This window comes from Berghia stephanieae, chromosome 4, assembly GCF_034508935.2.
Source record: "Berghia stephanieae isolate SIO BIC M18660-M18661 chromosome 4, UCSD_Bste_1.3, whole genome shotgun sequence".
In the NCBI taxonomy this organism is placed as follows: Eukaryota; Metazoa; Mollusca; class Gastropoda; order Nudibranchia; family Aeolidiidae; genus Berghia; species Berghia stephanieae.
The window spans coordinates 52,780,257-52,808,017 of record NC_088363.1 but is presented as its reverse complement, the minus strand read 5'-3'; the positions used below and the strand labels follow the sequence as shown (position 1 = coordinate 52,808,017).

Sequence of the window (27,761 nt, the reverse complement as noted above, 5' to 3'; positions counted from 1 at the left end):
ACTTCCTTTTCCGAAAAAGCCATAGAGATGTAAGATAGACTAAATTTTCCTACTAACTTATATCTGTGTTAATCATTGAAAATACACTACATTTGTCTTTGATAACAGCTTGTTATTAAATGTATTCTTTCATAATTACATTTTTGTCTCATGTGTCTGGATGGAAGCGTAATGCCTTCCAGATTTTATAGCATATTCCGAGCCAAGACCCACAAACAAACCTAGATTTCACGTAGAGATGAGATGGACTTATGTCACGGTCGGGTTAACGAATTCAAGACAACTTTAAGGCTTTCTACAATATTATATTAAGTAAATAATAGATAATATTTATAGAGCGCCAATCTTCACCGAACGTATCCCATGGCGCATTACAAGACATGAAAATTACATTTTAATGTTAGAATTATTAGAAACTGCACTATCATATATTGCGAGAAAGTCATTTTGAAAGTTAGGTAATGTTGCAATTGAAATTGTGGTACTTTCGTATTAACGTGGTCCCTGCTAAGTAGAGTAGAGTTAGTTTTTTTTTTTCAATGGGATTTTTCTTAGGCTGCCTCTGTTCTCACCCCCGGGATTAGAATAGAAAAGCGATCGAGCTCTCACTAGGCACTTTCACCGATACGATTTTCACTGCCGTCGTTGACGCCGCTATCGCCTCGAGAAGCTGTGACCGGGTTTTTACGGTCCTGCGGAGGGGGCCTACGGATATCTACGTATTTTTGTGTTTTTTGATAAATGAACGGGGTCGTATCAGGTATCATTGTTTTCTGGAGATCGCGCATTTTTCAACAGTCTTTGTTTCATCGAGATCCATTCATTGGTTCAGAAGATACAACAGAGTGAAGAAAGGCAAGTTTTTACTGATTTACAATTTTTTTTGTTGAAAATATAATGTTTTCAAACTTTATTGCAGTTAAAGCTTAACATTTCAATGTGTTGTATTCCAAATTTCATCTCATTTCATCCACCGGCAATGTGTTTTTTAGAACCGTAAAGAAAGGCGGTCTGATACCACCAGACCTGAAGTCGAGCGGAAATCTATCGATAATAGGTTTTTTCTTCTTTGTGTCTATTAAGCTACTTTCGTTTTAAAATTTATCGTAATAGATGGGGATCTTGTTCATTTTAAATGAAACTTGGTCTCGTTTTTATTTATGATTATTATATTTTTCCACTATGTTAATTTAATTTGACTTATATTGAAGTGAAAACAATGTGTTTTTAGAATTTTAATTTTAGTTTAGAATGGGTCTTCGTCTACAACTTTTGTGTTTTTTTTTCATCATCTCTTCCAACTTTCCAACATCATAATCGTCCATCATTATTATCACCATCTTCATATCATCACCACTTATTACTTTGTTATTAATAATTGTTAATTAATGACAATATAATAGTTCTGGCTCTTGTCTCAATTATTTTTTGTGGTTGTATTTTCCCCCTTCCCTCTCAGATTCAGCATTCCAATACAGCTTTTGAAAACTTCAACCTGACAAAGAAATCAAAATGGATCCTGTGTCTACCTTAATTGATGTATTAAAAACATTTCAGTATCTCCCTCCAGATCCTGATAATATTTGTCATGGATATATTATTTTCATTTCCTACTTGGAGAAAAAAATCTGAATCAGGATCATTCTATTCAGATTCTTAAAGACACCAACTTGGCCTTGACCAATGAGAACAAACAGTTAGTAAAAGAAAATAAAAAAATTACATCTGATCTGAATCAACTGTTTTTCCTTGAACAGAGATTTAAAAACAGAGCTGAAGGATTGCCATATTCAAATTGATTATTATATCGCTCTATTAGAAGAGACTTCAGCGCCATCTTGCTCTATCATCCAAAATAAAACTGGCAACAGTTACTCCTGCTCCATAAGAAAGGTCATATACAAATGTCTGTCAAATGAGGTACCAGCAGCTACCACTGGCACAGTTGTAAAATATGCAGTTCAGTGTCTCACTGGTTCTTCCTTATTGTCAGTCCCAAACATATCGACAGCTACCAGAATGGCACGTGAGATGGGAGTAATTGCTGACATTCAGTCTGCTGAAACAATTCTGTCATCTGATGCAATGACCTTATCATGGGATGCCACAACGGTTGATGGACAACACATCAATGAAATACATATTTCAACAAAGTCATCAATACTCACCCTTAATGCAGCTCAATTGCCTGGTGGATGTGCAGAGGATTATGTACATCATATTTCAGACACTTTGGACAACATTGGGATGGCTTATGCTTCTTACAAAGGTATCTCACATATTGATGTGTGTGATGCCATAAAAGGAAAAATTTTATGTACTTTAACAGATCGGGCTGCTGCCAATCATGCTGCCGTGGTGCTGCTGGAGGAGAAATTGAACAAAAGCTTGTTGGATCTCAAGTGCAACCTCCACCCTTTGGATGGCCTGGCAAATGGCGCCCGTTCAGCTCTTAGAAAGCTGGACAGTAAGAGAAATCTTCATGGGAAAACCCTTGGAGGAACAAGCTGTGTTGTAAGTGTTATTCAGGGGATTTACAAGATTCGATACAAGGAAAAGGGTGACCCTCTTGGTTTTAAAATTTTTCTTAAGTCGGAGGATTTAAAACCAGGAACGTTCTTGAGGTATGTTGGGAATCGTCTCCACATTCTTTTTCATCTGGCTGGAACTATTTATCGTTATCGCCACCAATTGGTCACCTATCTGAGGACACAGTGCAGTGCAACAACTCTTGCAAATTGCCTCGCCACCGATCTGTCGAATCCGAAAATTCTCAATGACCTGCAACTTTTGGGGATGGTGGGTAAATCGATCACAGCACCATGGATGGCTCTTTGCTACACTTCGTCCTCTGTTAGGGACCATGCAGGAATAACTCATTCTCTGATCAACATCATTCCTAAGATTCAGACACTCGCCCATGCCCCGGATCGGCTATACTCCGCAACCGAGGATGTGTTCGGTCGACACTTTATGGAAGAAGACACAGTTCTTCAGTCTTTAAAAATAGTTGATAGAGATGAGGCTGATTTGTATTTGTCTACAGAATGTATTCTTCAGGAGTTTGTGTCTATTCTGACACGACAACTGAAAGAGTACATGCCTGAGGGTGCAAATTCTGCAGCTGTCATGGCTGGAAGAGTTGACACCGCCCCAGCACACAACATATGGGCAGAGAGAACCCTGGGCATTCTTGACAAACAGATGAGGCGAGCCCCAAATGCTGCTCTAGATTATATCGATGCCAAAGTCAAGGTGAAGACCAACGGAACACTTGATTGGCTAGACAGCAAGTCCATTGAAGAGCAATCAAAAATCATCCTGTTTGCAAGGTGCCAGGGCATAAAGAATAAGTCCAGCTTTAATCTACGCCAGTCTGCATTGCAAATGGAGCTGGTGAAACGGCAGAGGGTAAAGCAACAAAAGAAGGACAGAGTGCGAAGAGCCAAAATTGCAAATGATGTCACCGGTGCGCTTCAGGACTCATCTGGATTGTCAAATACTATCTTCAGAAATGTAAAAGGGCCTCTTCTTGGATATTTAACTCAAATTTTCGATCAGCCGAAAGAGGTCATCGGATGCTATATTATTCACACCTGGAATGTTGAGGGAGAAGATATTCTTTACAATGGTCGAATTGTCAAATTGTCCAAGAAGAGGGATATTTTTACCATATCTTACTGGCGGGAGGAAGAGTCTGAGGACGAGTCTACAGAGTTCAGAGTAAAAGTTGTAGACATCATCACTGATATCGTGACAGAGGATCTTTACTTCCTTTGACTCTGATATTGTCTTCTTGAAGAATTGTTTCTGCCTTGCTGTGGATCCAGGTATGTTAATTTGCTGTCATTTTAATTTGGTTTACCTTTTGTTTCCTCAGTGACCCCGAACTTTAAAAAAAATATCAGCCGATGATTTTGAAACAAAATATTTTTATAGACTTCGGTTACATGGTACAAAGGGAAATTAGCTATTACCTTTTCATATTTCTGGATAGAGCTTGAAAAGACCTTTAAAATGATATATCATTTGTCAATATCTGTTAAATAGGACAGTTTTTATAGTCCGATTTGTAAATCGGGTTTTCGCATACGGTACAGCGCCATTGCTCAATCACACGTAATGTTACATAATCATTACATAACAGTGTTGCGTGATTAATTTCTTGCATTATTTCCTTTGGTCTAGTACCTCTATTGATTATATTAGGTGAAACATGTAATAATATGCTCTTTTTTTAACATAGTTGCTCTCTAAAAGGGAGAAACTCTAAATTCATCAATTTTTCGGTCACAATTTTCAAGAATATTTTCTTATATAGCTATATAAGGAGAAATTGTCGATATAAAAATCCATAACTTTTGAACCAATTGAGCTACAGTGTTGTATCATATATCATTTTAAATGGTTTTTCAAACTCTATCCAAATAACATGGTTTTATTTCCTTTAGTCCCCTTTGAAAAATTCATGAAAGTGCCTGCTCTCACTCCCGGGATGAGAATAGAGGTAGTTGAAGTTGCCCCTTCTCGCTATTCTCACCCCTGTAGTAACCAACAGGTAGGGAGGGTAGCCTAGCCTAGCCGCTGTCCCTTCTCGCTATTCTCACCCGTTAACCAACAGGTAGGGAGGGTAGCCTAGCCGCCGTCCCTTCTCGCTATTCTCATCCCTGTGTAGGGTCAGCTTAACACCCCCCCCCTTCCTCATTACTCTAGGCAGTTTAATGAGCAGTGGCAGTCAAATTGTGACCCAACTCGCCCATAGGAAAGTTGTGACTGGAAATTGCCGTTCGCGTTTTGGGGGTTTCAATTAAAGATGCATAACTTCGTTTTAAAGTAGGTACTTTGGTAAAAAATTCAAATTGGATTGAGCTCAATGAAACCTACATCATTTTAAAGTGGTTTTCAACACGATTCTAATGATACCAAAATTGTGAAAATCAGATAAGCAGAAAAAAAGTTATGTTAGTTTAAAGGCTGAAAAATGGTCTTCTATTTGCCTTTGTTATTTACTGACGGACTTTGTGACCTGAAAATTGTTGCATTTCCGGTAGTAACCACCATTTGGATTTCAAAACTGGTCTAAAATGGCCGCTAAGATTTGAGTAAGGATTTTACTGGAACGAATTTCATGGATGCGGTATACAACTTTGCCCTGAATTTAATTTTATAAAAAAGTTAAGATGTTATATAAACGTGCCAGCATGAAATTTTGATTTACCAAGTTCTAATCTTTTAATTATCCAAAGCTAAATTATACCCTATTTTATCCATAATCAAAAGTTATACTAAATTGTCATTGGTTTTAAAATAAACTACACCAAACGATAGAGTAATTTCTCCTGAAGAAAATAAGACATCAATCATTAAAATCCATCCATAAACAAAAAATCTATGGAACTTTTTCTGAGACCCATCACTCAAAAGTCCAAAATATCGGGTCACAGCCACTAGGCCATTTATCGGCTCCCTGCTGGAGGGCCAAATGGACGTTTACCAAAGTACCTATTTAAAGAGGAATATCGCAGATATTGTGGTATCTTTATTTTCGTCTTTCAATTTCCTTTTAAATAGTGCCAATTAAGGAAAGATCCATTAAAAATTACAGAAGTTATATGAAGTTAAAATTTGGCAATTTTCAAATGGATTTATTTTTTTATTTAACCGCATGTGTTTTTAAAATAAAAACGTTTGTTTTTAGAATAACATCTAAACTTTATTATTCATGCCAAATTTCAGGGCTCTATATCGATGCGCAGACACTTTTTAACTCTGCGCCGAAATGCCATGTTTGCATTATCTTCTCATCATGGCTGCCCGACTATATCGATATTTTAAATTTAGTTCTGTATCATTTTGAATTGAGTCCATAATATTTTCAGTACTATTATTTACTTTGTTTTTATTTTTAATACATAATTTCCACCTTTTTTTATGGGCATTTTGTGGTTTTTGTTTTAAAAGTTTGTATATTTCTTCTCTTTGTGAAATTCGATATTAATAATATCGATATTTTAAAAATACCAATTGCTTTAATATTATTTTATTTTGCCATCAAGTTTCTTTCCCATATGTTTGTTATCATTTGTATCCATATTCTAAAGGCCTTAGCCTTAATGATTATTATGGTTAGAAGTTCTATTAGTTATAAATTTGACACCCCTACACATTGACAGTGATGCCAAAACTCCGGTCTGGAGCAAAAAATTCCGGGCTCCGGGCAACTTCCGTCAAATTCCGGTGAGGTCAGTTTGTTCCAAGGATCCCCCCCTCCCTTTCAACCACCACATCATCATCATTACCACTAGTATTAAAACCATCACCACCACTACTACTGCAACCACCACCACATCATCATCACTACCACGACTACTACAAAGACCACCACCACATCATCATTACCACTACTACTACAGCCACCACCACCACATCACTACCACTACTACTACAACCACCACAACCACATCATCATTACCGCTACTACTACAACCACCACCACCACATCATCACTACCACTACTACTACAACCACCACCACCACATCATCACTACCACTAATACTACTACAACCACCACCACCACATCATCATCACTACCACTAATAGCGGGTGGTTGGATGGGAGCATCACCCTTGAATCATATACCTATGATGTTCGCATGGGTGTACGATCCGATAGTGATGTCGTTTCTTCTTCTCTTTACTAGCCTATCCTGCTTCTTTGGTTTGTGATTGTATTTTTGACAGGGGATATTTTTTTTCCTGTAAATCCTCTGCCTGTTTGTTCTTGGTTATTTATAATTTAGCTTATGATATCTTTAGGTTATGCTTTTGATTGACATTTGTACTATTTTTGTTAGATTGCTTGTTTTTTTGTTTCAGCAGTCTCTCATATAACCTCAATTGTGTTGGAAGAGACCTAAAGCAACAAACAAACAAAAGACCTAAAGCAACAAACAAACAAACAAAAAAACTACCACTAATACTACTACAACCACCACCACATCATCATCATCACTACCACTACTACAACCACCACCACCACCACATCATCACTACCACTAATACTACCAGACCTGTAAATTCTCAGTCAATTAACTGAAATCAGTCAATTTGTCAAATTCAAATATTTAAAAAAAAGGAAAGAAAGAATTCACAAATCGTAGTCGAATGACCGTAAAGTAATTAGGAGTGTTCCATAACGCTACGCATAGCTCATGGGAGCCGTTAATATTAACGATGGATTTATTGCCAAGGCTAAGCGGCGCTTTTTAGAATTGGCGTGACTGAATACATCCCAGTGTAATTTCACACAGCCTTCGTTAAATTATTTTTTCACTTTCCAACCTGTCGTGATCCCAACGGAAGCCAATTTTAACTGAGCCGCCGAGCGATAAATTTCACTGTTTCGTCTAAGCCAAAATTGACCACAATTACAAGCTGGGTTTTAAAAGTATTAAAAAAAAATAAAATGCGAATGCCGGAAGTAACATCTCTAGTAGATGATGGAGACACCTTTAAATCGAAAGTTAGATTAGGATAGATTGCTACAAGCACATTTCGATTACCTCACATTGTAAACAAACTGGTTGACCGTTTCTTCACTGATTGAGTACCTGATTATAAGGAACAATGGTAAGTAGCCTAATTAATTCCCGTGCAAATCAGGACGTTTTCTGCCATTGTTTTGCTCAAGCCCAAGCGAGCTTGCTGTTTTGTGGCGATTTACCTTCATTTCGATTCTTTGAATTTTTCCGCTACGCCTGCCGAAGTTTCTTCTTGATAATTCACTTCTACTTAATAATTCAGTGTATTGGCCAGAAGTCATATTTATTTAAGTTTTTTTTTCTCTGTCATTTACTGATTGAAAATCAAGTTTGCTCATTGCTACATTATTCTAATGTTCTCACAATGGCTGAGCTGTTCGTGGATCGCAATTCAGACTTGTCGAGCATCGATAAAGTTAAAGATGTGAGTGTGAGGAATAAATTCAATTGGTCATGGCTAGAAGTTAAAGATGATAATGGTGATTATTTTTCTATGTCAAAAAAAATTCCAGAGGCAGGAATATGACTTTGATGGTCATCTTTACCTATATGAATGACATGCTTATTTAGCATTCCTTCTACATCAAATTATGGCAGTCATACTTCCAGTAAGAAATAACACCCACTATTTTAATGCATTGTATTTATCACTCTCCTCTCCAATGATGCCCTTATTTTTAAAAAAATAATTGAATCTTCAGTTTGTCGAAGAGTTTCAGTCAATTTTTATAGAGCTCATTTACAGGTCTATACTACTACAACCACCACCACCACATCATCACTACCACCACTACTACTACCACAACCACCACATCATCATCACTACCACTGCTACTACAACCACCACATCATCATCACCACTACTACTACTACCACTACTACTACTACTGCTGTTACTACTGCTACTACTACTACTACTACTGCTAGACCTGTAAATTCTCAGTCAACTGAAATCAGGCAATTCGTCAAATTCAAATATTTTTTTAAAAGGGAAGAAAGAAATGAATACAGAAAGTAGAAAGAATTCATGAATCGTAGTCGATTGACTGTTAAGTTAACTAGGAATGTTCCACAGCGCCACGCATAGCTCATGGGCCGTTTATATTAATGATGGATATATATTGCCAAGGCTAAGCGACGCTTTTTAGAATTGCCGTGTCTGAACACACCCCAGTGTATTTTCACACAGCCCTCGTGAAATTATTTTTTCACTTTCGAAACCTGTCGTAGCCAATTTTAACTGAGCCGCCGAGCGATAACTTTCACTCATTTGTCTAAGCCAAAATTGACCACATTTACTTGAAGGACAGGAAAAGTATGAGAAAGAAAAATTCGAAACACCGGAAGTTCGTTATGTAGACACCTTCAAATCGAAAGTTAAATGATTGCTACAAGCACATCTCGATTGCCTCATGTTGTAAACAAACTGGTTGACCGTTTCTAAGTTTCTTCACTGATTGGGTACCTAATTATAAGGAACAATGGTAAGTAGCCTAATTAATTCCCGCGCAAATTAGTTTTCTGCCATTGCTTTGCTCAAGTGAGCTTGCTGTTTACCTTTCATTTTGATTCTTTGGATTTTACCGCTACGACGAATTACGAAGAAGAGTTTCAGTTTCAGTCAATTTTTATAGAGCTCATTTACAGGTCTATACTACTACTACTACTACTACTACTACTACTACTACTACTACTATAACAACAACCACTACAGCATCAGCATAATCATCATCATCATCATCACCACCACCACTACTACTACAACCACTAGCACCACATTATCATCACGACCAGTACTACTACAACCACCACATTATCATCACTACCACGACTACTACTACAACCACCACTATCACATCATCATCACTACCATTTGTACTACAACCACCATCACCACCACATCAACATCACTACTACAACCACCACCACATCATTATCATCACGACCACAACCACTATACCACCACCACCATATCATCATCACTACCATTTGTACTACAACCACCATCACCACCACATCAACATCACTACAACCACCACCACATTATCATCACGACCACAACTACTACAACCACTATACCATCACCACCATATCATCATCACTACCACTACATCTATAACATCAACCACTATCACATCTTCATCATCTCTACCACTATTACTACAACCACCAACACCACATCATCCTCACTACCATCAGTACTACAATCTCTACCATTAGGTTTTGACGCTTTACTTCATTTGAAATAAGGAAACTTTGCGGGATTGTAATTTGCAATGTGTTTATGTATCATAATATAATTCTAATCAGTTATCTATTTAGAACTATACAATATGTAAACACAATGCCAAATACCATTCGAATTCCTTTTTTTTGTGTGCGCGGAAATTCCTCTTTCAGAATTGAAATTCCTACGAGTGGTGGCTGAAACTCCTGTGAGCCAAATTTAAAGTTGGCGTCTGCATTGATGAGTGAAGGGGGGGGGGGGGGGGGGGGGGGGTGTGGAGTGGGGGAATAAAATTATATTAATTGTCAGTTCAAATTATGTAATAGCAATAAACCCAAAGTGGTTCAGCAGAATTTTAAAGTATTAAAAGCCAGAATTTTCCTTCTAATTAAAATAGGGAATCCGTTTCAATTTATTTGAACTTTTTCAATCTATCATTTTATTTATATTCAATTAAATTGCCAGAGGTAATAATAAATTTATTATATGTCATTACGCAAGATGTTTATATCTTTTCATTTAAATACTCTCAAACCCTTTTTTATTCTCTATGTATTAAATCAAAGAGGGGAATTGTTTGCAATTGTTTCAGTGAGATATTGGAGATAAATCCGAAAGTGATATAGCAAATTGTCTCTTACGTCTAGCCGAGTTTTTGATTATGTAACTTTTGCGTCATACATATTATGTAATAATGTGTTAATTTGAAATGTTTATCTTCCTCTTTATTAATATAAATGCATTGTCCTCGATAAGACGAACATTTTGGTATACAATTTATGATAAGAACTCCATATTGACTGTTTTATCCATTTTTTATTTAAATCACGCGATTTCGGTCACAACTTTGCAATGGTAATTTTGGGGTAAAAATCTGTCTAAAATTAGGTACTCCAAACCAGCCACTATCGGGTAAAATTGTGATGAAAATCGGGAAAATTCATCACTTTCACACTGCTACTCTCAAATAATGTGTAAAATGTATGCATTACACTTGGTGTCATTGTAAAGATCATCCTTTTTTCTTTATGATAGGGAAAAAAGAAAATGGTTTTGTTCAATAAGTAATCTTAATAGATTTGAATAAAAATGTGTAGAAAACGGTTGGTCGGAATGCTCACGGTCAGTTTTTATGACCTTATCTTTTTCAACCGGATGTCTTGCGAGCGCCGTTTATGAGATCGGGAAATGAATGGTGTTATTTGAAGCAGAATTGAATTCTCTTTCGTTTGGTATATAATTTTATATTGTATAAAATCATATTCCTCTCTAAAAATCGATTTTTTTGAAGTTTTTGACGAAAAAAATGCCGAAATATGAGAACATTGAAACGAAACTTACATGAAATGAAAAAGTATTCAATTTTCTATTCATGGTAAAAATTCGAAACTATTTTATGGAACAGCGTCCGCAAGCTGGCTATTTAAAAAGAACGACCATGCCCGGCGAAGTCATTCAAACGAAGGAGCCGAGTTGACGTTAGTCGACTCGCGACTAGTTGTAAACAAGGTGTGATTGATTGATTGATTTCATTCAGGAATGGATTCAAAGCTCATTATAGGTAAGTTATATGTTTGAAATCTACTTTCTGATCATTGAAAATATTGCTTTTTTTATATTAGTTTTTTTTGGTCAAAATCGTAAACGCAGTGTCTTTTAAAATTCTTTCACTTGCGGTATTCCCTCGTATCCAGCAACTGGGAACTTTGTGGCACTTTGTATTTTTTTATGTTATATTTTCCCCTAAACAAATACCAGGAAGACTTTAATCAGTTATCTAATTTTATATGACACCAATCTAAATTTTATTTTAATGAATAATACAGCTGTACTTTGTCATCTTAATACACTAGACTTTTGTGGCGATGAAATCTTGATTTCAAAATGGCGGACACTCAATTCAGGTTTCGGACGAGTCCATTGCGGACAACTTATCGAGATTCACATTAGTTTTGTTTTAGTTCGAATGCGTTCTAAGGTTATTGGTCAAGACATTATCATTAATTATTATTATTATTATAGAGGCGTATGTGACTTTACAGCAATAGTAAGCTTTTTTTAAAAAAAATTGTTATGAAACTTTGCTTTGGATGGGCTCAGACCCCTGTCAATAATTTGGATGTGGACTGATCTGTTTATAAAGTTATATGACTATTGTGATCCTTCAATATAATTTCAGTAGATCAAATATTAATTGTGCGCTACCAGACTGCCTGGTACTTATTATTACTAGCTATTACCATGGCAAATGACTTTTTTTTTCATATTCATGTTGTAATTATTGCCATTTCATCAGATTCAGATTATTGTTTGGTATTTTTTATTTATTGGGGATTATAATAACGTGTATCTATTTCAATGTTTGTGTAAGGAAGATTTTGATTTTAATGATAAAATTAGTAATTTTCATTTTTGATATATTTCCTCAGATGATGATGTTTACCAAGGGTTAAAAAATACCTTTTTGGTATCTGGGAGAGGTAGACGACCAGATTTGCCACCAATAAAAGTGAACCAGAAGTTACTTGTACAGCTTTATTTTTTGAAGCAGGAATCGGAGAACTGCTCATAAAAAAAATCTTGGAAGGAGGTGACTATATTTTTATTTCGTCATTTATATGTAATCACGTTTTTTTCAGAGAAGTTTCCCAAAGCTATCATGTGATCATCCATTGTCAAGAAGTGAGCAAAGTCAAGACAGTTGTTCTCTGACCGCTTTTTTTTTTTTTTTTTTTGCTGGCTAAGATTAAGATGTTTTGTTACAGGAAGAATTCGGTGAGGATCATATGAAGGGGTATTGGTGCATTTCAGTGCCTAGTGGGATTCACTGTACATATGAGTAAGCATTGCTAACGAGAAAGGTACAGAGTTAGGTAACAATTGACAATGTAAAATTGTGTTGTATTGCCATTGTCTCATCTTTTCAAATAATTTGATTTCAGATTGAAGACTGTCTTCTACGGATATCCCCAGACCTTGCATCACACAGATCACGGATAAGGCATGCAGTGGAGCGTGCTTACCAGAGATTCTGCATGCAACGGCATGATCTGTCGTTCCTGGAATGTGGGGTTGACTTCGACTTTATTTCGGATAAGTTGTCGAGTTTTGGCATCACCCGTGCTTCATTGCCCTTTCCGCCTGCATCTTCACTGGATTTGAAACACATCGATAACGGATTAGTTATTGATATTGAATTTTCCAGGAGGGATATGGGATTAAGTTCAAACACAACGGCTCAATGGGTTTGTCATTTATCTGGACTGAGCATCAATTCTAAACTTTTTTGTGTCCTAAAAAAAACATTCAAAGAGTATGAACGACTCAGGAGCAACAAGACCAAACATCCTGAAAGGCTTCAGCAATTTCTGCTATCAAAATTTTCCCTTTCTTCGTCTCCACAACCACCCTCACATCTACAGCCTTCATCATTGCCATTACAAGTGCACCCTACGCCTCGCCCACCCACCCCACTACGATCTAGTCCAACTCCAACTACTCCAAAGCTGAAAGATGACCAGTTACATTTGATTCAGTCTTTGAATGAAAAACTTCTAATTGTTGAATCTGCACTACGTGATATTCAATCGGAGAAATTTTCTCTACTGGAGGAGGTAAAAGGACTGAAAGAGAAACTTAGTTCAGCTGAGGATAAAGCTTTAGTTACTGTGTCTAAATTAGAAGAAAAGTTTGAAGCTGAATTAAAGAAAAAAGATTTAAAGTTAAAAGAAATTAAAACTGGGCATGACAAAATTTGTAAAGATTATTGCTCAACTATATCTGTTTTACACAGTGATTTAAATAAGAAAGATTTGTCCTTACAGAAAATGAAGTCAAAAAATAAATACCTTACAGATGAGTTACAGAAAGAGATCATCAGATATGAAAATTTAGAAGCTAATCCATTTGAAATTAAAATTAAAAATTCTAAAAATAATGAATATTCTGATGATGTCAGGAAAGCTGTCATCGCCTTAGTTTGTGAGACAGGTGTCTCAGCTAAAAATGTAAAAAAAGTAATTGATATTGTATCAAGCAATATTTTTCATTATGTATTTTCTGAAAATTTACCTTGTGCTCAAACAGTTTTAAACATGTGTGATGAGGCTTTTGTCCTTTCAAATATGCAAACTGTTGAAAATGTTTTAAAATCTGAAAATGCTACGTTTCATTTTGATGGTACATCAAGAGATCAGAAAAAGATAGTGGGACATCAGTTCACTTTAGATAGTGGGGAAACCTTTTATCTGGGGTTTTTGCCTGTTGCCACTGAAAATTCTGACACTCTTTTGGATATTGCTATGATTGTTATTAGTAATTTAGTTGATTGCTATAAAGATGTGTACTCCATTTCTCCTGATATTATTTTAAGAGAAATTCTTTCTAAAATTACTAGTGTCATGTCTGATAGGGCTGCGCCCAATATTCTTTTTGGTCATAAATTTACAGATAAACTAAACGCTGAGCTTGGAGATTCCCTTCAGATCAGTTTTTTGCATTGTAATGCACATTTTCTATTAGGAATTAGTTCTGCCTTTGAAAAGACATTGTCAGTTTTTGAACGAAAGTTGATCACTCAGGACGATGAGTATTTAGGAAGGGACAAAGATGGGGCCTTTTCATTTTTTAGCAAAGATTCAGAGTCTGCGACAAATAGAATAATTCGATGTACTTGTAATTTGTTGGGTCCCAGGGGTGACCAGAAAAATGGATGTCGTCCACAGTGGATTACTTTTTGTTCTGATACTCACAATGTTGTTCTCATTCCTAGTTTTAAGTCCAACAGGTTTAATTGCTTTTTTGAAGCTGCTGTTTCTATTTTATTCCACCATGACAATTTATTGAATTTTTTCACTTCTGGTATTTTACATGATAACCCAAATTTATTGATTAAGAGTGTTACTCATGACCTTCAAGATTTAAGGTTAATGTCATTGGTTTGTTGTATTGCCCTATTTTGTTTAAAAGTCACTTCGCCTTATTGGTTTCTTGTCAAGAGTAATACAGTGAAGTATACTGATTTTTTTATGTATGTTCAAATGATGCATGACTGTTTTAAGAAATGGGCTGATGATCCCTCTGAATTACTTGATATTTCTTTTACATCTGTTTTTGGAGATGCTCTCCCTTTTTCCAAATCCCCTGCATTTGATATGGTACATAGTCAAATTGACAAATTTAATAATGTTGTAATGATTGATTTGTTAAAAATATTATGCAAAGATGTTTCTTCTGTTACTGAGAGACAGTTGAAAGATTTTTTAAATGATGGTTATTATGCTCACGTCAGTGATGAAATGAAAAGAACATTGAGCCATTGTCCTCTTACAAATTTGGTTGGTGAGAGTGCATTTGGTGATTTCGATTATGACATTAGTAAAAGGAGAAATGCATCACTCCATAATCGGTCCACCATTCATGCTGTCAAACGCAATAAAACAATATCGTTTTTATCTAAAAAGTCTGTTGAAGAGCAAGGGCTCATGTTCAAAGTAGCTAGAAAGCATGGGAAGAAAATGCGAAATGAGAGTAAGATGTTAAAAGATAAAGTAGATAATGATATAAGATTGAAATTTGTAGAGAATCAACAGAAGAAGATTGATAAGCATATAAAGGATATGGAGAATATTTCCAAGGTTGAACGAGATGTTGAATTACACGGTGGGCCCTGTCGAACAGATAAAGATGTAATTGATTTATTTGACAGGCTTAGAGTTGAAAATTATTCAATGACAAAGATAAAAGATATATTGAAGAGTGAAATACGTTTTCATAAATGTATGTCGGGCGGAAGGAGTTTAAGATTTGGTGATGTTGATTTTATGTTGGATGCTTTAAAGTCTTTTTTAAAATCAAATTCTGTTTCTGGTGACATTGAGAACCCATCAAAGAAGCGAAGAGTTATATAGCCTGATTGAGTTTAATTTCTTTTTCAAGCATTAATGATGTAATGTGCATTTTTTTTTTTGGTGATTTCTCGGTTTCGGATTATTTTTCTCTCTCAATTTTCATAGCTTAGTCTGAAGCTGCTGAAGTTATCTAATTTATTTTACTAAGGAGATCATACTATTTCTGAATTGTACGTTATTCATGCTGTACGTATGAAGTGTTTTATTTGTATATCCTGACATTTTGCATATTTGTGAGTTTTTTTATTAGGTGAAATTTTTGTGATTTCATTATTTCAGTCTTGCTTCATGTTCTTTAATGACCAATGTGTGGCTTGCATACTTTGGCTATTTACATTTTGTCATTGTATGGATAATGAACTTTAATTTGATGTATCACATGAATGTGTACATGTTTTTATTATTTTTTAATGAATTTTTAAAAATCGTTCAAATTGCTCTTTTTTACCTCCCTTGTCGTTTTATGTGAAATTGGCTTCGGAGCCATTTTCAAGACCTTTTAAAAGTAAAATAAAGTTCTTTAATATGCTTGGAAAAAAATAGGCGTGTTCCCTGTGTTGCTGTCTGTCTGTCTAGCAAGTTTTAGGTATGTGGTTTGATTACTTTTCATTTTACAATAGCGCAAAGTTGACACCAGAGCAAGTTGCGCGAAGGCGCATATTTTTCGAATCTTCAATATTGCGTAAATTCCTTAATAATTGAGTTAGAGGGCTCATTTTGGTATCAAACTTCTTAGAAAATTGAGTACTATGTGATGAAACATAGACTTTTTGGTTTTTTCTTAACTCAAAATTTGGTTTGGTGTACCTACTAAAATTTCAGACTTTGAACTCCCGTAACTCCATTTCTAATCAAGATAGAAGCAAAATTCAAACTGTTTTGTAATCTGTGTTGCCAGCTCTTTCATATGACATTGGTTTCAAGTGTGTGAGTTACATTTAGAATTTCTATTAAACTCCCTAATTACTCTCACCTGATCATCATCATCATCTCTCTCGTGACTACTTTTAGTGGTACTGGACGTAAGGAGGGTGAACATGCAGCCCCGCCCCTTCTCGCTATTCTCATCCCTGTGTAGGGTCAGCTTAGCACCACCCCCTCCCCCCTCTCATCCCTGTTAACCAACAGGTAGGGAGGGTAGCCTAGCCGCCGTCCCTTCTCGCTATTCTCTGAGAAGGGACGGCGGCTAGGCTACGCTACCCTCCCTACCTGTTGGTTACAGGGGTGAGGATAGCGAGAAGGGGCAACTACCTCTATTCTAATCCCGTGGGTGAGAATAGAGGCAGCCCCGCCCCTTCTCGCTATTCTCATCCCTGTGTAGGGTCAGCTTAGCCCCCCCCCCCCCCCCCCCCCCCCCCCCCCCTCTCGCTATTCTCATCCCTGTTAACCAACAGGTAGGGAGGGTAGCCTAGCCCCCGTCCCTTCTCGCTATTCTCATCCCTGTGTAGGGTCAGCTTAGCAACCCCCCACCCTCTCGCTATTCTCATCCCTGTTAACCAACAGGTAGGGAGGGTAGCCTAGCCCCCGTCCCTTCTTGCTATTCTCATCCCTATTAACCAACAGGTAGGGAGGGTAGCCTCGCCTAGCCGCCGTCCCTTCTCGCTATTCTCATCCCTGTGTAGGGTCAGCTTTTTACTACTTTTAGTGGCACTGGACGTAAGGAGAGTGAACATGCAGCCCCACCCCTTCTCGCTATTCCCCTGGAACTGTATAATTTGGCCACAAGATGGGGTCAAGGGGCTAAAAATAGCATTGCGAAGGCAGGAATGGAGTTCCCCTTTGAGAAAGAGTTACAGGTCGCCAGATTGGCGTCCTTGTGCTCAGCTTAAAGAGTCGTCAATGGACGTAAAAATGATCCCTCTTTCAATGGGTGAAAGCAGGATACTTACTCTCTTTAAAAATTAATTTTATATACTTCACGACCGTTTTCATGAAAAAGGTACGATTTTATGATAGAAAAATACCTTAAATAGTCACAAATTGGAAAAAAAAAAAAGCATTTTGACTTTTTCAGTCACTTATCAGATATAGTGGCTGTTTTCTCAGTTCAACCAGATGTACCTTCCGGACTGAACCGTCGCGCGACATCACATATAGACGCTTTCTTCAGATCGAAAGTCTATTTGGTTACTGCTAGAACTAAAACATCTTTCCTCGTGTAGTATGCAATCTGGTTGACCTTTTCTTCACCGATTAGCTACCTGATTATAAGAAAATTATTAATTCCCGCGCAAATTGGTTATCTGCCAGTGTTTCGCTCTAGCATTCACGCTGTGGCTGTTCACTTGTGTCACTGTTGATTTCGATTCCTTCTTTTTCCCCATCTTTGAATTTTTCATGGGACTGCAGTGAAATTTTCTTGTAGTGTAAAAAAAATAAAATTTATTACTCTTATTTTATTTTTAGTTCGTCGTATAGTTAATTGACCTTTCCCTTTGATACATTCTTTTATTAAAAGTTTAAATATGCTGCATGGGTGAAATAATTACATTACACCACAAGGTCATCGCTTCTTCAAACCTCTGGATGGGGTCTTTCGATTTCCCGTGGTGGGCAGGAGGTCACTTGCTGTGTCTTCTATCCCCCTATATCTATTTTTGAGTTGCTTTCTGTATTTGGAGTGTCTACGTACACAGTAACTTTAGGCCGTTTAGTGAGCAGCAGCAGTGGGGGTCAAATTGTGGCCCAACTTGCCCATAAAGTTGTGACTGGAAATTGCCGTTCGCTTTTACTAAAAGTTTTCGTGGGTTCAATGAAAGATGCATGTCTTTGTTTTAAATAGGATTATCGCAGTTATTTTGGTATCATTATTTTCGTTACTAACCAGGAATCTAGCCTCAGGATCTACGTACACAGTAACCTTGAATCTCGCCTTTAATGGGTTAAATTGTATTGTTTGATTTTTAAAAAATAACACACACACATACAGAACGGGGTCCATCCATTGCTTGTATTGTAGCAGCAAACCAGTTACCGGAGCTACTGTGTATGTAGATCCTGAGGCTAGGTGTCCGGTTACCGTGTACGTAGACACTGCCTTCTGTATTTGCCTTGGAATGGGATTACTTGCTGCTCGACTCCAGTTCCTGGTATTATAATCATAATTGTTCAGGAGTGATGGGGGACAATTTTTCATTTTCAGGGGCATTGAGTTTTCTGATTGGCACTCATGCTTGGTATTTCATAATAATTGACAGGCACGTGTTTTAGAACATCAAATGTTATTATTTTCATCCAATTTTTCATTTTTGTTCTTTTGCAGAATGGCTCCCCCACGCAAGAGTCGTGACAAAAGGAAGTCTGTAACAAATGAAGTTATCACCAAAGAATGCACAATTCACATGAGCAAAAGGATTCATGGCGTGTAAGTAGAAGATACAGGGTTGAGGTTCTTATGAATAAAAGATGACATTTGTTCAATGGCTTTCGACTTACTGTGTTTATATTTTCAGAATGTTAATTTTCATTCGCTGGCAAATTGATTTTTAAATACAGTGCAACCCCGGTGTAACGACATCCGTTATAGCGACATTCCCTGTATAACGACATGGTACTCAGGTCCCATTTTATTTTACTATATATCATTAGTAATAAAAAACCCTCTATAGCGACGTACATTTCAGCAAAACCCCTGTATAACGACATGTCTGGTCCGACAAACCTTGAAGGTGTTTGTCTACCATGAAATTGTTCGTAACTGTTACAAGTGGTATCTTCCATTCTATGTATGTTGTCTACTCGTAATAAGCCCAGAGCTAGTTCTTATTGTAGCCAATGAAAAAGCTTCTTTTTCAGCCAATCAATAGTCACATTTGTACAACACCGCAGCCAATCAGAATTCTCGCCTTTCACCAATCAGAAGGCTCGCCTTTCACCCAATGAATGCCTGTGACAGGTCAACACTGGACTGTTTATAAATCCTTTGTCCACTCTCCATTCATTGCCGGTCCCAAGCCCAGATAAACTACAGAGGGAAAATGAAAAAGTATACATTCACTGCACAAGACCCAAAACACCTCCTGATATACACACATAGGAAACCTCTCTGTAATGACATCCCTCTATAACGACACGTTTTCCCGGTCATGACGATATCGTTATATCGAGGTTGCACTGTAGTTAACTTTGATAACTGCACTAAATGATTCAGGTGCATGGTGTAAAATTTAGATTTTGCACAGCGTTAAAAGTCCCTCGTTTTGCCCATGGAGACTAGAGTATTGCTTACTATCCTTTGTATAGGACATTAGTCTATCACAGTGTACTTCTCTTCAGATCTGACGAACCCAGCTACCCTTAGGGGGGTGGGGTCGAAAGAAATCTGGACTGCTCCCAGTGTCATTCACGGTCCCTTGAGTTTGAAGCGAGTACTCTACCAACTGATCAAGCGTTAAGAGTTTGCTTTAATGAGATGATGCACTATATAGGTTTTTAGATTATTATTGTATTGATTGCAAGTTGGGGGCAAAATAATAGCCTGCATTGAAATATTATGTATTGTGATCACATAATGCATCAGTTTTTCACCTATATTTTTCATTGCAGGCATTTGAAAAAGAAGGCTCCCAGGTCAATCAAGGTGATCAGAAAGTTTGCTGAAAAAATGATGGGAACCCAAGATGTGCGTATTGATGTTAGACTCAACAAACACATTTGGAATCAAGGTGTCAGGTAAATTATATTATTTTTGAAATATTTACATAAGCCTCTCTTTAGTATGCTTTATTTTCCGAGTTTGTTGTAATATTTCACGAATGGCGAATATCGATGTGATTGTTTCATGTCATAATTTGACATGAATTATGTAGGCACTACCATGTTACTTACGTGAACCCTGGCAGGCTGGTGCAAAGTGTCAAAAACTGACACTAGAATAGTTATCTTGTAGAGAGTGATGGTTGACAGGATAGGGGAAATGGATGTGGTAAGATGATGTTTTAGGAACTTTATATATAAATCTAGAATTCTTAGAACATTTCTTATATAAATTGAGATGTAATTGGTTTTTGGAGTATTGGATCTGAGTTATATTAACTTGCATTATGATGTATAAATTCTTAGAGATAGGGGTTGAAATCTTGCATTGTTTCCTTGAAATATGGGTTTTCCCATACCTGCCAAGTACCCCGATAAATTCGGATTTACCCCGATTTTTTCTTGATTTTATCTCACCCCGCCGGATTTTGGGAAACTCCGATTTTTTAATTATTTAATTAATTTTTTTTTTTTTTTTTCAAAATTTTTATTTTTGATAAAAAAAAAAAATTACGAAAATAAATTTCTACGATGAGCGTCACTTTTCTATGCGGGGAGGTAGTAATCATATTGCAGATGGGCGACCTAAAAAGTCAGTATCGATATTAGTAGTTTCCGTTTCAGTAAATGATGATACTAAAGTGGCGAAGGTCAAGTATCGATTAGGCTTTTTAAAAAATGAAGTAATCGGGTTTGGGTGCCCGGGTTTGTTGGTCATCATTTATTATCATTCACGCGGTTCTTTTGTTCTGATCTGTCTAGTCAAAGCGTCCTTTCATGCCATCTACTTGACATCTACTCTACCTTTGTTCACGTTGTTTATTTCAAAAAGGGTCATTATTCAAACCAATAATGGATCGTTTTGTACGCAAGAGACCAAGGATTGAATGTGCCAGTGGTGCAGGTTCTGATGTATCAGATTCAATGACTGTAAATTCTGAACGGAGTGCCGTTGCGTCGTCGTCGAGTGTTCCAATGGAAGTTAGTGTTGAGTTAGAAAACAGTGACTGTGTTAGTGCAATTGGCCCACAAGCAAACGTGAAAAAGAGCCAAAAAAACATAATCAAAAATATATGCCTGAATACACTCAGCGTTGGCCGTTTATTTTACCAATTGAAGTTGATGATAGTGTCGTTAAGTGCACAGTGTGCCATTCTGTGGTGAAAGTAAATCATGGTGGGGCTAATGACATTGAGAAACACTTGACTGTAAAAAAGCACAAGAGAGCTGTAGCTTTGAGTGAAGAGAAGAAAAGTCTAGAGAATTATTTTTCTTCACACACAGTGAGTAGAAATTCAGGTGATTCGAGTGTGATCCTGGCGGAAAGCGTTTTTTTAAAGTTTCTCGTTGAACACAACATCCCCCTTTCTGCTGCCGACCACCTTGGTCATGTCATTAGACGTGCCTTTCCTGATTCGAAAATAGCTTCGTCATATGGATCTGGACGTACAAAAACAAGTGCTATTCCAATGCCTATGGGGAGGAAATTTCATGTAATATTGCCAAATCCATTCAGTCTCAGCCGTTTTCAGTCTCAACTGATGGAAGTAATGATAAGGGCTCTGAAACACTGTATCCTATCGTCATTCGTAGATACGATGGAAGTAGAGGTGAAATTGTTACTGAACTTTTGACTCTTGCTCCATGCAACAAGACCTCAACTGGAGAACATATTTTTCAATTGATTGATGAGGAGTTTTCTTCTAGGGGAATTAGCTGGGACAATTGTTTGTCATTTGGATGTGACAATGCTAATGTTATGGTGGGCCAAGCCAAAGGAGTTGCTTCATATATTAGACAAAAGAATTCAAATATTCTTATACAAGGATGCCCCTGCCATTTGTTGCACTTGGCTGCTAAGTATGGATGTAAAGAACTCTCTGTTGACATGGATCAGGTGTTGATGGATATTTATTATTATTTTGATAAAAGTACCAAACGTAACCAAGAATTTATTTCGTTATGTAAGGAGACTGGTGAGGTGGTGAGAAAAATTTTGAAACATGGCGTCACTAGATGGCTTTCTCTTTTACGTTGTGTTGAAAGGCTTGTTTCTTAGTTTGACACTCTTAGTATTTACTTTCTGGGCCTGGCAGACAAATCGGAGAGAGTCAAACGATTGCAGGACTTTTTTAACAATCCCCTTAGCAGGGCATACTGTTTATTTTTGACATCGACATTGCCACTCTTTGTTGATGCAAACATATTTTTACAAAAGAGGACCCCCAGCTCCACATCATGCAGGATAAAATCTTTGATCTATTGACGTCTCTCTGCATTCGGTTCTTGACCCCAAAAGCAATTTCCGAATGCAGAAGTCTTTTAAAGATTGATTTTAATGATAAGAAGCTTCATAAGCATAGGCAAGATATTGTGGTTGGAAGGGCTGCAAAGGATTATATTGAATGTCAGATGTCAGATGGCAAGTTGTCAACAGATGAAGAACGTTCGTTTTATTCTGACGTCAAGCATTTTTTTGCAAAGGCATGCAAATACATTGTTGGTAAGCTGCCAATGGACAGTACATTACTTGCACATGCAGGAGTTATGGCCCCAAACAACAGAACTTCTTTTGGATTTTATTCTTTAGAGGCTTTGATGAAGGCTTTTCCTTCTGTGTTGCAGGGTTTTTCAATAGACACAATTGAAACACAATTTTTGACCTACCAGGTGGACAGGCTCACCCCTGAAATTTTACACTGTGAAAGGGTGGATAAGGCTTGGACATTAATTGGACAACTACAAACTTGTGAGGGAAATTTTAAGTACAAGGAACTTAGTCAAATTGTGTTGGGGATTTTAGTTGTTCCTCACAGTAATGCTGACTGTGAGCGTGTCTTTAGTCTGGTCAGAAAGTGCAAGACTGAGTTCAGAGCTTCCATGTCAACCAGAGTATTATCCAATCTCATAGTTCAAAAAGTTCATATGTTGAGTCAGAACAAAAAGTGCTATGAAGTGGAGCTGACAGCTGACCAGTTGAAACTTGCAAGAAGTGCTACCACAAAACACCTTGCAAATTCGAATTAATTTTTGAAGCTTGTACATATAGATTTAGTGTTTAAATATATTTTATGAATTCACAATGATTTGGAGCCCTTGTAAATTTGGAACTTGTACTAAGATTTAGTCTGTATATTTTTTTTACGAATTCACAATGATTTGGACCAGAAGCCTTTGTAAATTTGAAGCTTGTACATATATATTTTGTGTGTGTAAATTTAACCATTTTGAATTTGATAAACTTGGCAAATCAGTGGAAGCCACCTGCTTGCCTTATAGAATCAGTTTTGCTTTCTCCCTGACTGAAGGAAAGGAATGTCATTTACAATTACACACAATTATTCAGACCTCACCTTGGCACATTCATACCTCATACCAGTCCACCTCAACAATTGTTGTTTGCAAGTTATAATTTATAGATGCATGCGCCGCTACGCCTAGGGTAAGTTTTTTTCCCCTCTTAACATTACTTACCCCTATTTTTTTCCCTAAACTATTTTTTTTGAAGAAGCATCCTATTTTTTTTCACTATGGGTTGGCAGGTATGGTTTTCCTCATACAGATTTTTTTTTTCCAGCTTGTAGCAATTCTGGTGCATTTTGCAAAATTAGACTTGCGACTTGTTACGCACAAGTACAAATTTATCTGGTTCTGGCTTGATTCCTTAGCTGAGAGGGATGCAGTCAAATGTATCTTTTATGCGAGATCTGTATTTTTAATCTTTGTAAATCATCTCTCTCTATCATATAGTTATTTATTTTGAATATATTTTACTTTGTAAATGCTTAACCGTATCCTTTATAGCGGGATCCTTCGCTTAGTCTGGGTGGGACTTTTTAATGTCAGATTAGACATATCAGTGAATGTCTTGTGTAGTCCTCATTTCCCTATTTCAATCAAGTCTATTTTTGATTGCAGACATCCACCCAAACGTGTACGTATCAGGTTGGCTCGTAAGAGGAATGAAGATGAAGACTCCCCTCACAGACTGTACACGTTGGTTACATACGTTCCCTGTCCCAGCTTCAAGGGTAAATTTAATTAGTTTCTTAAAATTGCCAATATTGGTATATTTCAACCCCCAAAAATCTGGTCTGGAGCAAAGAGAAATATTTGGGTTATTTGGCAACTTCTATCAATTTCTGATGTCTTGTGGTTTCAAGGATAGCCCCTTCCACGTTGAGTTTTATCACAAACACCACACCATCAATTTCACTGCCACTGCTCCCACCTTCTCCTTTATTATTACCATTTGTTCTCACCACACTCACAGTCGTGATTGTCTTCGCAGCATGGAGTTGCGCTATAATGACAAGACAAGAGTCCCGTCGGCACTACTGCAACTATCATCAATATATTTTCATTACCGCTGTTACAATCACCACCATACATTATCACTACTACTACAAGCGCCATTACCACATTCCTATCACTGCTCTGACTACTCTCACCACATCATTACTGCTACTAATGCTACAGACACTATCACATCATCGCTACCATTCATATTACTTCTGCCACCACTTCATCACCACTACCACTTCTATTACAGCCAACGCCATTAGGTTTGGAGCTTTATTTAATTTGAAAGAGGAAGAAAAAAAGATGACTTTGGGATGGTATTCGATATTGTTTGATAAATAGTTCTGTATATATATAAGATTTTGTGTACAGAAATTCCTCGAGTGGTGTCTGAAAATCCTGTGAGTCTGAGCCGAATTTTAAAATGGCACCTTTGTATAACGTTTTTAACCCTTATTGGGTATCTTTAAAAAGAGAATGTTAGAATAATAGTGGGTTGCGTTTGATATGTGGTATAGCTGTATGTTGCCTCATTGGACTTGGACCTTAGCAATTGCAATAGGATTACATCATACAACAGTAGCATACTGAAGTGGAGAAAGAATACATGCATTTAACAAGATACCTAGTCCTTTGTTGCAGTTATATCTTACACCTTTTTTTAAAATTTGTTATTAGTTGTCGATGTATGACAGACCTGAATTTGAAAAATCTTAATTTCCCAGTTTGGCATTTTGAATATTTGGCAGATCTAGATTAGGTACTGAAAATCTATTTGCCTTGATTGCAGAGTGTAATAATTTCATATATAATGTTTTTAATGTAATTGTATACTTTATTTAGTCACTAAATTGCTAGAGTAGAATGTTGGAATGCATAATAAATGTATTACAAATTTTCGTGCAAAAATGACTGGTTTAATAATTACAGGTTGTCACACATCTTTTTAAAAAAATAATGCCACCCATCAACTTATTTTCCTTTCTCTCTTTTTTTCCCCAGGTAAACACACTATCAACGTTGATAATGAATAAAGATGTTAGAACTTAAATTTTATTCAGACTTTAGACTTATTTTATTTTGTATGTGTTCTAGTTCTATGTTCACAACCTTGCTTTCTATATTTGGGCACCTGATTTTTTAAAATTCATTGAATATAAGTAACATTTTAGCATTGAAACCTTGTTATACTGTCCTTTTCGCCAAAGTCTCAGTTGTTGCAGTATGACAAATTTTCCGCAGTCTTGTCATTTATATATTGATATTTCAACAGCTGATTTTGAGCTCCACAAAACAGTCATTCTCTCACAGCTTTGGTTTATTTTAAGATGCCTTTATATTCCAGCAAGTTGTGATTTTCATTCGTGCATTACATTTGTGAGTATGGATGGGTCTTCTGGTATGCAGGAGATCACTTGCTGTGTCTTCTATCCCCAATGTTTTTCCTTTCCCATGCTGCTCTGTCTTTGTACTGGATTGAGTGGGTGGTGTTCCTGACCTCCCATAGTGGGGGGGGGGGGGGGGGGGGGGGGGGGGGGGGTACATACTGTGTCTTCTATCCTCTTATATCTGTTTTCCAACATGCTTTCTGTCCTTGTCTTGGAATGAGATTATTTGGTTTTGTCTTGGCCCTGGCCGGAGTCCTAGCTGGGTGGGAAACGGTCAAATGCATAGTTATTGTTTTGGGAGATATTATTTTCCTTGTAAATAGTCTCTCTGTTATGTATTATTATATTTGCTATTTTGAATGTATAACATATGCATTTGAGTGTATTCCTCTTTGTTGGATTTTGTGCTTGTGTCCGGATGAGACTTATAGGTGATCTCAAACTAAGTACATTGGTGGTGAGCTCTTGGAATCTACATTTGATCCCTATTTGTTCCCAGTTCCCCTACGTTTTATGTGGGGAGACGGTCTAATGTACATGTACCTTTTTTGACAAATGTTTCGCCTTGTCAATCATCTCTGTTCCTGTTATGTTCTATTATCATTAGTTTTGAATATTGTATATTACATATTGTGCTTTGTAAACATTTGAGTGTATCCATCGTAGCAGGATCCTTTGCCTACTGTCAAAATAGTAAATAGGCACAGTGGTTGATTGATCATGGATTCTTCTGATCCCTATTTATGAACCAGTCCCCTTTGTCTTGCTTTGGGGCTTTTAACTTCAGATCTACAACAGAGAGAAACCGTCAAATGCATAGTTATTGATTTTGGAGATATTATTTTCCTTGTAAATCTGTTATGTAGTATTATTATTTTATTTGTTATTTTGAATTTATAATGTTAGCATTTGAATTTGAGTGTGTTCCTCGTAATGGGGACCTGTGCTCGCGTCTGGATGAGACTTAGGTGATCTCAAACTAAGTACATTGATGGTATGCTCTTGGAATCTACACCAATTCCCTATTTGTCTACTGTCATCTGTATTTTTTGCAGTCGCAAATATCAGGGCGATCCGCAAATTTCCCAAAATTGGCAAATTTTGGGGGGAAAAAAGAAGCGAAAACAAAATAACGAAAAAAAAAGTGCGAAACTTGAGAAAAGTTGCAGCTTTGACTGGGCCCAAACCAAGGGAAGCTACTCTCTACGGATAATAATCCTTTAAAATCTTTGTAACAACGCTATTCACAGTCATTTCAGTTCTCAAATCAAATAAATCGAGTCACTTACACTTCCAACTTCAGTCATGGGTCGTTTCGTCAAAAACCCTTCAAATAAGGACCCAAAGCTTAGTTCTCCTGGGTGGGGATCCTGACCTCCCATAGTGGGCAGGGGGGGTACATACTGTGTCTTCATTCCCCTTATATCTGTTTTCCAACATGCTTTCTGTCTTTGTCTGGGCATGAAATTACTTGGTTTTGTCCTGGTCCTAGCTGGGAGGGAAACAGTCAAATGCATAATTTTTGTTTTGGGAGATGATATTTTTTTCCTTGTAAATCATCTCTCTGTTATGTGTTCTTATATTTATTTTTAATGTATAATGCAAGCATTTGAGTCTGTTCTTCTTTGTTGGATTTTGT

At 36.9% G+C, this 27,761-nt stretch overlaps 2 protein-coding genes across 3 annotated transcripts; both read left to right on the top strand.

The window, feature by feature from the left end:
- Positions 1–25,790, top strand: LOC144970801 (large ribosomal subunit protein eL31-like). 2 transcript variants are annotated; one of them, XM_078910825.1, is made up of 5 exons: positions 1–29; positions 18,940–19,041; positions 20,223–20,348; positions 24,351–24,463; positions 25,737–25,790. In XM_078910825.1, the coding sequence occupies exons 2-5, from the start codon at positions 18,941–18,943 to the stop codon at positions 25,766–25,768; spliced, it is 372 nt and encodes a 123-aa protein (XP_078766951.1). In that variant the 5' UTR covers positions 1–29; position 18,940; the 3' UTR covers positions 25,769–25,790. The 2 variants fall into 2 exon arrangements, with proteins under 2 accessions (XP_078766951.1, XP_078766950.1); XM_078910824.1 differs by lacking the exon at positions 1–29 and adding an exon at positions 16,570–16,604.
- LOC144970799 (uncharacterized) lies at positions 10,644–16,217 on the top strand. Its single transcript, XM_078910819.1, has 3 exons — positions 10,644–11,329; positions 12,198–12,358; positions 12,711–16,217. Exon 3 carries the CDS (start codon positions 12,804–12,806, stop codon positions 15,675–15,677), a length of 2,874 nt encoding a protein of 957 aa, XP_078766945.1. The 5' UTR covers positions 10,644–11,329; positions 12,198–12,358; positions 12,711–12,803; the 3' UTR covers positions 15,678–16,217.
- Positions 25,791–27,761: the final 1,971 nt, after the last annotated feature.